General features: G+C 34.1%; 1 protein-coding gene across 9 annotated transcripts in view; it reads left to right on the forward strand.

The window, feature by feature from the left end:
* LOC127861598 (speract receptor-like) overlaps window positions 1-14823 on the forward strand; it is a 767747-nt gene that overhangs the window by 180535 nt on the left and 572389 nt on the right. For all 9 annotated transcript variants that reach the window (XR_008040289.1, XR_008040290.1, XM_052400229.1 and 6 more), the window contains one exon: window positions 10768-10958. Coding sequence is in view for 7 of the 9 variants with exons in the window: in XM_052400229.1 (XP_052256189.1) it covers window positions 10768-10958 (191 nt within the window). In the remaining 2 variants the exon portion in view is untranslated. The remainder of the gene's footprint in view (window positions 1-10767; window positions 10959-14823) is intronic.

Consider the following 14823-nt stretch of genomic DNA (forward strand, 5'->3'; position numbering starts at 1 on the left):
TATACTTATACAGAAATATCAGGGGTTTTTGCAATCGCCATTTTCATTCACATTTTAAACTTTAATCGCTAGCTGAAAGATTCAATCGCCTTTGGTAATTTTGGCAATCAGAAACGACAACATAGGACTAGTCATTCGTTAGATTAAAGCAATATTGACACCGAATAATTTGAGAGCCGATTTACTATCCTATGTCAAAATCATGTATCTCTTTAACCAACTTAAGCCCCCGCTTAAGGCAGAGCGCTGTTGTATTGGCCTATGAGAGCAAACACTTTGCATGAGCCACAGCGCTGACAGGCATGCAATACATGCTATAAAATTATGCAGATGAGAAATTACGTTGCTGCCGTGTGTGACAGTTTGTTGTCTTTGTCATCTACCACACCCATCAGCCCCTAGGTTTATATTTCAATGATTGCATCACCTCAAATTACTTAGACGATTGATGATGGCAACAGGGTAGAATCCTCTTGGAAATTGTGTATTGTGTGCATAATATCACCTCTGATAATCACAGGCGCCACCTCTTTTTTGCAATGCATTAATAAATGAGCCAAATATACTAATTCCGCGATGGCGCTTAAGACTAGATGTTTTGAAATTTCACAGATTATTCTCCAAGTTGAGTGGGTTTTATATGTTTTTACCAACATATTTTGCATTATTTAAAAATTGGGCATGTAATGTGATTCAGCAAAGATCAATTCATCCACAAAATGTACAGAAATATTCCATAGCAACCAATTTGGTAATGTATGGACCTTTATAAGCTGATGCATGGTGGAGTTTTTGAAAAATTCGATGTCTTGTCTATCTGACAAGCAAATTTGCACCTTATTAGTTCGCAACCGACCTCAAACGATTGTGTTCAACATTATACTAGTTGCTGCATGAATAAACACACTAGCATCTTGCAGATCTAACTATTATTTTTTGTGTTTTTCCAAAAAGAGGGAGCCAATGCCAAGGAGTTGGCACTAATGATAGGAGGTGGTGGCACTGCATGATATATGAATCCAGTGTTTTTTTATGGCAATTGGGGGCTTAAATTCCCTCAAGAAAGAGTATATAATTCTATTTTTCCCCAATTTTTTACAAAAAATCCGCTCCAGAAGTTAACAATTTTATTTTTTAAAAGAACTGTCTAATGATAAATATATCTCAAATGTATTTCATAAACAACTAACAATGTATATAACTATAATTAATATGATTTTGAATTATAGTTTTTTCCAAATCAGTAGACTTTTCACATGGATTGCATTTTTTTCCTAAAATGGTCAGGAAAAGGCCTGATGTATCTATATTGTGTAAATATGTGTTGATAAAAACATTCTAATTGGTCAATTTTATTGATAAAAAATGCTCAAATTTGTCATTTTATCGATTAAAAAAATCCCAATCAGGGGTTCTGAAATATTTTAAGAGTCTACTTGTCCACGGACAAGCTGGACCCACAAATTCACTTGTTCGTACCAAAGAAGTACTTGTCCGTACTTTTAAGATAGGTAAAGAAAAGATCATTACTGATTAAGCAAATGATACAAACATACTTTTATCTCCTAGAAAGGAAACTCCTTACAAAGTTTACATTTACACACACCGGCAACGTTTTCAAGCCAAGGGAAATCATTTAGCCAAGACTTAACAAATTCTCGTTTCCGCTTGGCGTCATAGGCTTTATCATATTCATACTTGTTTTTTTCTCGTCTTCTCCGACGCCGAACTGATTTTATCATTGGTCTGATTTGCGTCATGGCTTGACGTTGAAGTCATTTTATTTAAAAAAAACATATAATGTTCGCTGCATGTCGGTTGAACATGTATGAGGCCATTTGCAATTTACAAAAAATGTTATCTGATGCGTGATTGACTGTTGCTTTAGACATGTGTGCTGGTTTCTCTACTGAAAATGTTATCTTGACTTATGCGTGATTGGCTGTTGCTATATACGCGTGGACTGGTTTACTACATTAAATAATTATTGTTGGAAAATTACCTACCTTGCTGTTGAAACGTGTGCCAGTCCGCAGATAAATCATTAGCTATTTATATAAACTTTCGTTTTTGATTTTCGGAAAATGGAGTAGTTACGTTGTCAAAAAATGTTTACCACGGAAATTTTACTCGTCCCCGGACAAGCCAGCTTTGAAAAACTGCTTGTCCGGAAGGGGAAATTGACGACTCGGACAGCTTATTTCAGAACCCCTGCCAATTATTTTAAATTGGCTAGGAAAAACGGAGACAGTGCATGACAGCTGAACTCTCTGAAACTAATGTTGAAAAAATCATTGCCTTATAATGATATATATTTAAGAAAAAGGACAGAGCAACTGTGAATTTTACATTCATACATACATGTGTATCCATATAATAAATATCATAACATATACAAGAGTGAATTTTGAGCTCACCTGCTTGCTCAGGTGAGCTTTTGTGACCGGTTTTTGTCCATTGTCCGTCCGTCCATGCGTCCGTCCATCCGTCCATCGTCTGTCATTCCACATTTGTTCGTAAACACTCTAGAGGTCACATTTATTGTCAGATTTTCATGAAACTTGGCCAGAAGATTTGTCCCAATGATTTGGATCGAGTTCAAAACTGGGTCATGCTGGGTCAAAAACTAGGTCATTAGGTCAAAAAAAAGAAAAGCTGTGTTTCAACCAACTGATCTTAAGGTGTAATGAGTATTGAGATATATGATATGATATATTTTGTTGTAATGGGTATTTATGAATCGCCTAAGATAGTGACTTTCACCACCAGGGGATTAGGACGGAGTGACAAAGAAAACCATCCGAGTGAATTGGACATTTATTTCAAAATGTTGTAAACTTTAACAAAAACAACTAATATTTCCTTCTACCCTGCAAGAAAAACTGCCTTATTACATGTAAATGAAAAAAAGACAAGAGATGTGTTTGTCAGAAACACAATGCCCCCTAATGGGCCGTGTTTTTTTGCTCACCTGATTGCTCAGGTGAGCTTTTGTGACAGGTCTTTGTTCGTCTTCTGTCCGTCCATCTGTCGTCCACATTCGGTTTTTAAACACTCTAGAGGCCACATTTCATGTCCGATCGTCATGAAACTTGGTCAGAAGATTTGTTCCAATGATATCTCGATCAAGTTTGAAACTGGGTCACGCTGGGTCAAAAACTAGGTCACTAGGTAAAAAAAATTCAAAACCTTGTAAACACTGTAGATGTCACATTTCATGCCCAATCTTCATGTAACTTTGTCAAAATGTTTGCCTTAATGATATGTTGGTTGATTTCAAAAGTGGTTCTGGTCCGTTGAAAAACATGGCCGCCAGTGGGCGGGGCAGTTTTCCTTATTTGGCTATAGAGAAACCTTGTAAACACTCTAGAAGTCACAATTTTTGCCCAATCATGAAAGCTGGTCAAAACATTGGTTTTATTGATATCTAGGATGAGTTCGAAAATGGTCCGGATCAGTGAAAAAACATGGACCCCAGGGGGCGGGCATTTTTCTCTCTATATATAATAGTGAAAACATGTTAACACTCTAGAAGTCACATTTTTGGTCCAATCGTCATGAAATTTGGTCGAAATGTTTGCCTTAATGATATGTTGGTTGAGTTCAAAAGTGGTTTTGGTCCGATGAAAAACATGGCCGCCAGTGGGCGGGGCAGTTTTCCTTATATGGCTATAGAGAAACCTTGTAAACACTCTTGAAGTAACAAGTTTTGCCCAATCATCATGAAAGTTGGTCAAAACATTGGTTCATTGATATCTCGGAAGAGTTTGAAAATGTTCTAGATCGGTGAATAAACATGGCCGCCTATATGTATATCCCCGGGTGTACTTTGTCCAGGGTTTTCCATGGAAATCCATGGAAAATATGAGGCTGGAGTATTCGGACTAAGTTTCCAGCCTTTTCCAGCGTCAATATTTAAAAAAAAGGGTGGAAAATTGTCCATGGTATGTGAAAATAGCCTGGAATAGTTTCCATGGTTTTCCAGGCTCCCTGGAATAATTACCATGGAACAATTTCCAGGGTTTTCCAGCCAGCATGGAATAAATACCGTCCGAATACTCCATGTAATCTGGAAAACCATGGATTTTTTTCCAGGGTTTTCCAGATTACATGGAGTATTCGGACGGTATTTTTTCCATGCTGGCTGGAAAACCCTGGAAAATGTTCCAGGGTTTTTCTTTGTTTAATATTCCATGGATGCCTGGTATAACATGGAAAATTGTCCAGCGTTTACCATGGTCACTGAATAGAAAAAGAAATTTCTGGTCTAAAAACAATATTCATGTATTAAATGAATACAATACTCACAGCTTAAATAAATCATAATTTAAGGTTAGATTAAAACAAAACAAAAAATCAACATAATGCCTTAGTTTCTTCGATGTATTATTTTGTTCACAATTCATCAAAATATAACATCAGATTACAAATTGTGTTACATTTATTTAACAAATTATTCAGATAAAAAAAGTGTTGTTTAATACATGCTTACAAAGCCTCTAGGTCCATTATCATAAATCAGGCCCTTACATAACAGAACAGGCGCTACTTTAAAAGTTAAAAAGTATAATGCAACCTTAACAACATGTATTCAAAGTAACAAAATACAAGCAAGTCAAGTAATATACAGTAACAATTCACGAACCCTGTACAAAGGATATACAAGAAACAAAATGAAAAATTAAAGTTATTTTAGCTACTTCATGTTTGTCACAATATATGTAGCTGCCCATGAGCACAAGGATACTATTTTTCTCAGCTACTTTCACTTTAATGCAATTTAGGTGCTGAATTTCATTAAAATACTTTTTTATAATTTTATTGTTCAAAGAAATTCAGAACATAATGCATGTACATGTATTACTTTCCAAGTGACAGTTTAAAATATAATTGCAAGTCTAAAACTTGTGAAGGCAGCTTAGTAAATTATAAGTACCCAGGTGGGATAAAATTACAGTTTTTAAAAACTTTTTTGTTAATTAGCTAGGCTTCAGTAGGTCGTGGATCTTTTATAGAACTTGTACTGCTGTTATACTGTACGGCTCCTGCATGATCTCTGAAAGAAACACAAAGCAAACAATATTACAAGAAAGTCATAAGTTTTTTACATTTATCTGTAAAAGTAAATGTGCAGCAATCATATGATTGAATATCTATACTTCAATGCTCATTCATATTTTAATATATTTTAGATATTTCATATCACTGCTCAATTCGGTACATCTGGCTTTTTTGTATTTGAGCGAACATTTACGATCCTAAGTAGTTAGCAATTATTTCTTTTCCATTTACTGAAATTTATTCTCTTAAAGTTTGCAAGCGGGCTTTAATCTACTTGCAAACAGGCAACCACACAGGAAAACTGAGACTTTCAAGTGAATAAATTGGTGATTTAACTTATATTTTTATATGACTCTCTTTTATTTTGAAATTTATATTGTTGTTTTCTTAAATGCCCCAAAACGGGGTACACTAGCATGTATCTGGAAACTCACACATATATAGGAATTTTATATTCAGATATTGCTATATGAAAGTTATGCTAATTTGCTAATTCATATAAAAATAACCTGTAATTGAAACTAGACCAAAATATTGGATACCAAAAAGACAAAATACTTTCAGGTGGTTAACACTTAATTACTTATATGAGCCCGGGGCATAACAATATTTACTATGAATTTGTGGCCATGTTAGTCCTCTTGGTAAATGCGCCAAAAGAGCCGCTTTGCTGTCTTGGGTTATTTCCCTGCCAAACTCTGCAGTATCTTCCATCAACTGGTCAGCTACAGTTAAAGCACATAATGAAAATGTATATAGAAAATAATTCAAGTATTGTTTTAAATATTTAGTAAAATGGTCTTTAAATAATAACTTACAATGAAGTTAATACATCACAAAGCATAGCATAACAAAATTTGTAGGTATGATTAGTACAAATTTATTATTGCTATAATTAGAATGATGTGTAATTCTATTGGTATGAAAATGCACAGTGAAACCTAAAAAACAATGCTATTGGTTTAATTAATTTATTTATAAACATTAACAGCATTAATGAGCATTGAGTTCTCATCATGCACAGCACATAACTCCCTTAGCCTCAGTTCCCTAGCCATGCATTATAAACTTCCGATACTACATTCAAGCTTATTAATATCTCCACATAGGACTTCCTTTATCAAGCTGCAAACTGCACTTAGTGAAAATGTGTGTGACAGCTGCTTTTAAACTTCTATATTTGCCATACTTTTACCTAAAATGTCACATAAAAAAGGTCTACAATGATGACATAAGAAGAATAAATTTAAAGGAATATTTAGAAATAATGAAAAGCACAAACCTTCAGTTGTTGTTCTATTCCTAGACAGACTTCTGAAACACTTGTATGCATCACTTTTTAACAACATTTCATGTCACTTTCCAAATGATATCCATACATTATAATTTTAAGAAATTCTTGTTAATGGAAAAACTCATTAACTCTACTGTTTGTGAACATTACATTAACTTCATTTTAACAACAAGTTTAACCTGCATAATTATTTTCTGCAATACGCCAGAATTTCAATCTAACAGGTAAACTTTCTGTATTTGAACTCAGCCAATCAGAAAAGGCTGTGATATTTTATAACCAATAGATTAGCAGCAGACATATCTGACTCACACACAGGTTTATCAGATAGTTTGTTAATTGCAAACCTGGACTGTAGTTAAATATTGAGTGTGTATACACCTTGAACAGGGTTAAAGAATTTAAACTTGTAGACATTGCTTTGAAAGTTACTACTATTACTTCTACTACTAGTACTACTACTACTACTACTACTTCTGCAAAACTACTACTACAATTACAACAGCCACAACAACAACAACAACAACTACTACTACTACTACTACTACTACTACTACTACTACTACTACTACTACTACTACTACTACTACTGCTACTTCTACTTATACTACTACTACTACTACTTCTACTACTACTACTATTACTACTACTACTACTGCTGCTACTACTGCTACTACTACTACTACTGCTTCAACTACTACTACTACTACTGCTGCTGCTACTGCTGTGGCTGCTACTACTCCTGCTGCTGCTGCTGCTACTACTACTACTGCTACTGCTGCTGCTGCTGCTACTACTACTACAACTCCTGCTGCAGCGACTACTACTACTACTACTGCTGCTGCTGCTGCTGTTACTACTACTACTACTACTACTACTACCACTACTACTACTACTACTACTACTACTACTACTACTACTACTAGTACTTCAACTACTATTGCTACTACTACTGCTATTACTACTACTACTGCTACTGATGCTGCTACTGCTACTACTGCTGCTGCTGCTACTTCTACTACTACTACTTCTACTACTACTACTTCTACTACTACTACTGCTGCTGCTGCTAATGCTACTTCCTTAACTACTACTACTACTGCTGCTACTAGTATTGTTATTATTATTTATACTACTATTGCTACCGTTACTGCTACTATTCCTGTAAATGCTAAAACAACAACACAATAATAACTGCTACTACTGCTACTGTCATTTAAATTTGCACCAATAGTATAATTATAAGTAGTTTAACTGCTTATACAACTTATACAACAACCACTTTTACTTCTACTCCTACAACATATTCTACTGCCAGCCTCAGCATTACTACTTCTACCACTACTACTACTACTACTATAACTACTACTATTTCTGCCCAAACTATGCACATTGTTTTATGTTTTATTCATATGTTGTGTAAATTGTTGAACTCTGATTTACTTTGAATAAAATGTGTCGCATTTTTATAAGTTATTTTTTCCTCTTATAAAGTCTAAGTTTTTTCCAGGGTCAGCTGAAAATGTTAGAGTCTTTTCCATGCTTAAAAAATTCTATGTTCCACTTTCCATGCTATCTGGAAATATTTTCCATGGTTATCCAGCCTAAATCCAGCGTTTTCCATTCCTTTTCCATGCTTTTCCATCCAAGGCTGGAAAATGCTTGGAAAAAAAGTCCACGTTTCATGGACATTTCTAGAACAAAACCCTGGAAAACCATGGAAACTGCTTCAAATTCCAGGGATTTCCATGGAATTCCATGTTATACCATGGATTTCCAGCCTAAGTTCCATGATTACCCTGGACAATGTACACCCGGGTAGTGAAAACATGTGAAAACTCTAGAAGTCACAATTTTGGCCCAATTTTTATGAAATTTGGTCAGAACATTTGTTTCGTTGATACATGAGTTGATTTCGAAAATGGTTTAGCACGGAACTGACCTCCATGCTCGAGTAATCTCAGATTTCGAGTAATCCATGGTATTATTTGTTTTCACTGTTTCGGTTGGTAATGCTTAACTTCTGACTGCAAACGCTTTATTTACATGTAAGACGGTGCTTGAAAAAGAAAAGGCTTTGTAAAAATCGGTTACAGTACACTCAACTAAACAATAAAAATAATCGTTCATTCATTTAATTTATTCAACATACACATGACACATTATAATAAAAAATATTCAAACAATATTCAATGTACATGAAGCATATACAACTTCCGTTACCCGATAAAGGTAACAGAAGCTTTCCTGATCTAGCTATTTCCCCACAAGTGGGTCCTTTACTAGATTGCTCAGGAGTTTTACAATTTGTAAGACTACTTTCTTTCTGTGTTGCCATGATGCAGCGCAAATGACAAGAAGGAATTCAGTTAAAAGATTCCGATGTCCGATGTACTATCTGCTACGCTCTCGTTTATACCATACATTTTATCATAATAATTGATTGCTGGTAATTATTTAAATATCATTAAAACTGTGTAGGTTTTATCTGCATCTCAAAAGATGACAAGTTGCAGTGTTTCTCAAACTGCGACTAACTTCACACCTAATCAAGCGCTTGATTGCGCTGTTTTTACAACATGAATATTTTTAGCACAGACCAGACGAGAAAGTGTCTATGAATAATTGCCAGTTAATCAGGTGTTAAATGCCTTTCAGGGACTAGCACACATCCTCGAGTTATCAAAAATCGCATGTTTGAGTTATTGCGGGTATTTTTATATAGAAATTAAAGGAAAGTGTTAGGGACTTCCTTTAATGCTCGAGTAATCGCCAGTTTTCGAGAAATTGCCAGCTCGAGTTATTGCAATTCTACTGATCATGATCAATCATCATGAAACTTGGTGAAAAGATTGGTTTTATATATATCTCAGATGAGTTCGCAAATGGTCCTGATCGGTAAAAAAACATGGCTGCCAGGGAAGTGGGACAGTTTTCCTTATGTGACTAGAGAGAAACCTTGTGATTGAACACTTTAGAAGTCACATTTTTTGCCTAATCATCGTGAAACTTAGTCAATATACTGGTTTTATTGGTTTTTCGGACAAGTTGGAAAATGGCTCATATCGGTAAAACACACTTTTTAGCTCACCTGATTGCTCAGGTGAGGTGTTAGGATTTGTCTTTGTCCGCCGTCCGTAAACACACTAGCATTCACATTTCTCAAGCATTCTTTATCAAAGTTGCTGAAAGATCTCCGTCAAGTTTGATAATGAGCAAAATCAATTAATTAATGCCATAATTATTGCCCTTAGATTGTTCAAATTTTCATTATATTAAACACAATCCTTGTAAACACTCTAGAGGTCAAATTTTGTTTCAGATTTAATGAATCTTGGTCATAATATTTCTTTTTGTAAGCAAATTTTGATGTTTGGTAAGGGGGGTCAACTCAAAATATAGGTAACCAGGTCAAATCTTACAAAAACAAAAACACTCCATACGCCAGTGTTTTGGTTCAATAATGATGAAACTTGACCAGGATGTTTGTCTGGACAATATCTAGGGAAAGTTTGACATTTGGTAAAGCTTGAATTAACTGACTCCTCAGTTGAGCGAACTAGGGCCATCTTGGCCCTCTTGTTCCCAAATCTATAGCATCTGCAAATAGCTATGGAATTTGAGTGTTTCTCAAGTAAATATAAAATATTGAAAACATGTATAAAATGATTATGTCAAATAATGATGTAATTAGGACCATTTTTTCTGCAATTGGAGCTTTATTAAGTTTATATTAAGATATAATAGTATATTAAATGACAACATACAGACTGACTGTGTTTTAGATAGACAGTCTATCATTAATGCAAGCCTTATGTTGGCTAACAACCAGCATAGTTTGTCCTATATGGTATGTCAAAAACAACAACAAAATAATCGATTAAATGAAATATAAAGAATGTCTAATAATACACTTTTTAACTGACAATCAAGTGAAAAAATGGATAAAACACTAACACTAACTTATCATCTTGTTTTTGCTGAAAATTCATCCAATAATGATTATATCAGCCCTGTTTTAGATTGTTTGAGAACACGTAACAGTCTGTGATGAAGAGCATATACAAGTTTAAATGTATGTTGTTTTAAATTTTCTATAGTTACAATATCTGTAAAAAAAAGTGGGTGTGTAAGGCTTCTTACAATATATGTTTAAAAAAGTGGGCCCAGGTTTTTGGTATGTTTTAGGACAAACCTGCCTATGAAAATTTTAACATTTTACAGCTGTCCTATTTAGGTGAACTTCAATATGAATATCACTGATCTGCAATCTGAATCACTGAAATTGCTGTTTATGTACACTTTAGTGCACAGTGGCCGGTGAACGTTACCCCACATTGATAACTGGTATTGAATGCATGGATAATACTTTTTGCAAGTAATATATTGTATACAGTTCTTTATCCTGCCAGGAAAAACTGGACTGAAGTAAAGACATCCTTCGAAGAGAGGGATACAGAATGCAGAGAAGTTTTGGCCGTGGAAAAATATTTTCGCGCCTGCATGACTCAAAAGTGTTTATCAAAAGCAGAAAGTTGCAGCCTACTGGACTTGTGGAAGGGTCGTTGTATGCTAGAACATTACAAAAACTCGTTTACGAACAGTAAGCATACACAATTGACCTGTAGTTGTTTGTTTTATAATGCTCATTATTGTTTGAAGTTGAAGGCATATTCATGAAATTTTCTATTATGTTTGAAGGCTATTACACACATATTCAGTAATTATGTTACTTAAGCACACAGAAGTCATAGGGAGCTTGTTGGATACCATGCTGTCTGCACAAGGTGCGATAGTTTGTCCATGAAATGCTTTTTTTATGTGACAACTCCTTTTAAGCCTTTTGACTGATTAATACGAAAGGACATGGTTCACTTAACACCAAAAAACGCCCAAAAGTTCAATTAAATCAAAATTTAAAAAATGTCATTTTTTTATTTTGTATTCATCTTCTATAACAATTAAATTGCACAAAAAGTCAAATTTTATAAGTTTGCCTCAATGTTTCAATTGAAAGAAAATCATGATAAAAGTACATCACACACAGGAAAATGGCAAATTTACACTAAATTTCTTTGTTTCATCAACATCAGCGCGCGAGAACACAGTGACAAACTTTGTCTTAAACAATTACAAAAACAACAGACAAAATACTATATTTTTGTGACAGTGTTATTGCTCGCTCATATCTAACTTAAAAAAAATGTGTTACCCAGTGCTGATCTCCGAGAACCCACCATGCATGATTGAACCTATCTTTTAAACCCTATATATAAAAAAACACTACTTAAAATACCACTTATAATTTCCAAAATTTATTGGATGTTTTAAGTCTGAAATGGAATAATAGTGATCTTATCAATGTTGGTGTTAAAAAAAGAAGCCATATGTAACGATTTTGGGTACGCGTCATTCGGAAATAACAGGGTACGAATAGCGTCGGTATCCAATGTAAACAGTGCAGACAACGCATTTTCCAAAGTCAGAGATACCCGATATCTTGAAGGTAAGTTGGCATTTAGATAAGCAATTATTTTTATATTTAAAACATGATGGTTTACCAGTTCATGGTCCATAATTATGGCTTACTTTATCGTATGATTATGATACAATCCATTCTAGCGATCACGAACGATTTCACTGTTTTACTGGTTAGTGAGTAGTTCTCGGTTGTTGTAAAGAGCTTTGTTTAATAACTTTTTTAATAATATGAAATATTTTATAAAAAAAGTTACTGATACATTCTGGGTTCTTCATTTTCAAGCATTAGAGCAAACGAAACATTTTTGATATGCACATGCGATAGTACGAGGGTCCTATTTGGGATCATTAAAGGAAGGTTATTTCCACTGAACAGACATACATGTACTTACCAGACATTTATATAAATTGAGTTATTGGAAACAAATTAAAGTTAAAATGAAACTTTTCTTAACAATTTAAGATAACATTAATACATCAATTTGATTGTGGAAAATGTCGTCTTCTGCGTGTGTAAATAGAGTTTTAATTTGTTTTCCAATATCAATGCAAACAAAGATCTTTTAATAAACAGGTTTATTTTAAGATCTTTGATCAAACGATAATATCCTTTTTCAAGGGGGAAAATCTATCCAGTGAGTATTTAATGTTAACTGAGATTTTCTGCTATTTCTTTCAAATGTTTACTAGGTAGATATCTGTATATAACAAAAAGTGCCGAGTTTAAATGTACAAAAGCAATAATTTTAATACTGTTTGCGTATTAGCAACAACAGTTTCTGGTAAAAAAAAGATGTAAAGTATAATACTCACCGCTCTTATTGATCACCGTGACTGACACTGTTAAAAACTATCTGTGAAGGGTCTTGCCTGCTCTAGATCCAACAGACAGTAATGTCATTTGTTTTTAATGTCGTGCCAAAAGCTACAAGAATGCCCAAAAGCCTAGGCAATGTTCAGGCAACATCAGCAATGACCCGGACTACCAACCCCAACAATCTACATCCAGACAGCCATTTAGCCCATTATCGGTAAGTAGCCCTTAGATCTATTTACAGTGCTTTTACCTCTGTAAAATAGTATGTAAAGGAATCTTAAATCCTTATATGCAGTCTTTTAAAAAGGCATGTATTTTCAGCTTGTAACAAGCTGAAATTCATTCTTTTCAGAAAAAGGTAATAAGCATGGGTTTTGTATATTGCTTCACAGAATAGATATCAATATTGTAGCGCCCAGCTCTATAGGGCTTGTAATTGTTGGAAAGTAACATCAGTGTAAATCAAAAACAAGTCTGTACGTGTGACGCTTTACTTTTTATTTCTCTGCCATTGAATGGCTTGTTATATAGCGTCAAAATTCAACTGTTACAGTTCTTGGCATATAATGTTAACAAATAAACAATGCCTTTTAACAATTTGAGTGTCCACGTTGTCTTTTAAGGTTAAAGTCCACTAATAAATTAAGCGCAATGACACAGGCTTATTAAATATATAAAATAGTAGCAAAAAGCGAAAAGGAATTACAATTAAATTAAATATGTTTCTTATTCTTATTCAGATTTATCAATAAAACGTACTTTAACAATGATCGTTTCTGTTACTGTAATATTCCGCTTAAGATGTTATGCGACAAGTGTTTAATGTTATGAAAGTTTTAAGTGTTTTGAATAGTGAAACCGCTCCTTTTATACCCATGGATGGACAAAACCAAAAACTGGACAAAGACCAAATAAAACCCACTTAAAACCCGTTTATGTCCCATCCCCAAAAATGCCCAAATAATGACCAACAAAAAGAATGCTCAGTCCCAAAAATAACCCATTTAAGGAATGCGCTCCATGGATACCGGGAGGAAGCGGTTAAGAACAGTCGCCATAATGGAAATTGATAAAAATCAATCAAAATTACTTAAACAATCAATATTTGACAGTAAAACCTACAGAATTCATAATTGAGATTGGTATTTTCATCTTTTCTCCGCCAGTTACAATATTTCAGACGAAAAAAATACAGTAAAATTTAACCTATGTCCCAGCATTCAAGACAAAGTGGTGGAACACATGTTGACAACAATGAACTTTCTGACAATAAAATTGGATTTAAAAGGGTAAAATACAGTGCTTTACAGTAAACACTGAGCAGTTACCTTTATAATTATTAGTTATATGAAATACTTGAGCAAATAGTGTCGTATATTTATAACACAGGAAGAATCTTTATCAAACAACAACGATAAAATCATTGGAAAACTTAACACAATTCACTGTACATTTTGTTTAAATGATTGATTATACAATATGCTCATGAGGTAAAAATGTATTTGTGAGTTGTTAATGGAGATGTGGACACTCAGATAAATTGGATAATGTTTAGCTCAGGAAATAAAGTAAACAGGTAAGTACATTAAAAAATTATGAATGTAACATGTAAATGATAAACATATGGTTAACTGTTAAATAACAACAATGTGCGGGGCACATCAATATGTTACAACAGTAATGTAGATCAGTCTGGTTTAAAGGTCTGTTTGCGTTGTATTAATGAATAAAACACTCCACTTTTTCTAAAACAGGATCTTTCTTTTCTTTTTCTCAGATCACCCTGCAAATTCCATCAACCATAAGAAGCCATTCAAGATGTTTTATATGTAAGCGCCCAAATCCAAAACTGATCTCATTGCCAGCAGACGGTCGTTTATCCGCCTTTTTAGATCGCAACATTATTATTTCCACAGATTTCAGATGTTGTCCATCTCACGCCTATGAAGGGACATTGACAGAGACAGCTATAAAGGATATGAAGACTATAACAGAAACATCTCAAATGAATAGAACAGGCGTCAACGACTTGTTACAAAAAATAAGAAAGCTTTACCAACAACATTCAAGACATTTGAATTTTGACAATTTAAGCGATGCAGATTGTCAGTCACTTACAAAGCTAAATCGAGCCCAGTTTAAAGATCTTTATAGTCATCTTTCTGACAAG

Source organism: Dreissena polymorpha, chromosome 16 (genome assembly GCF_020536995.1).
Source record: "Dreissena polymorpha isolate Duluth1 chromosome 16, UMN_Dpol_1.0, whole genome shotgun sequence".
Classification (NCBI taxonomy): domain Eukaryota; kingdom Metazoa; phylum Mollusca; class Bivalvia; order Myida; family Dreissenidae; genus Dreissena; species Dreissena polymorpha.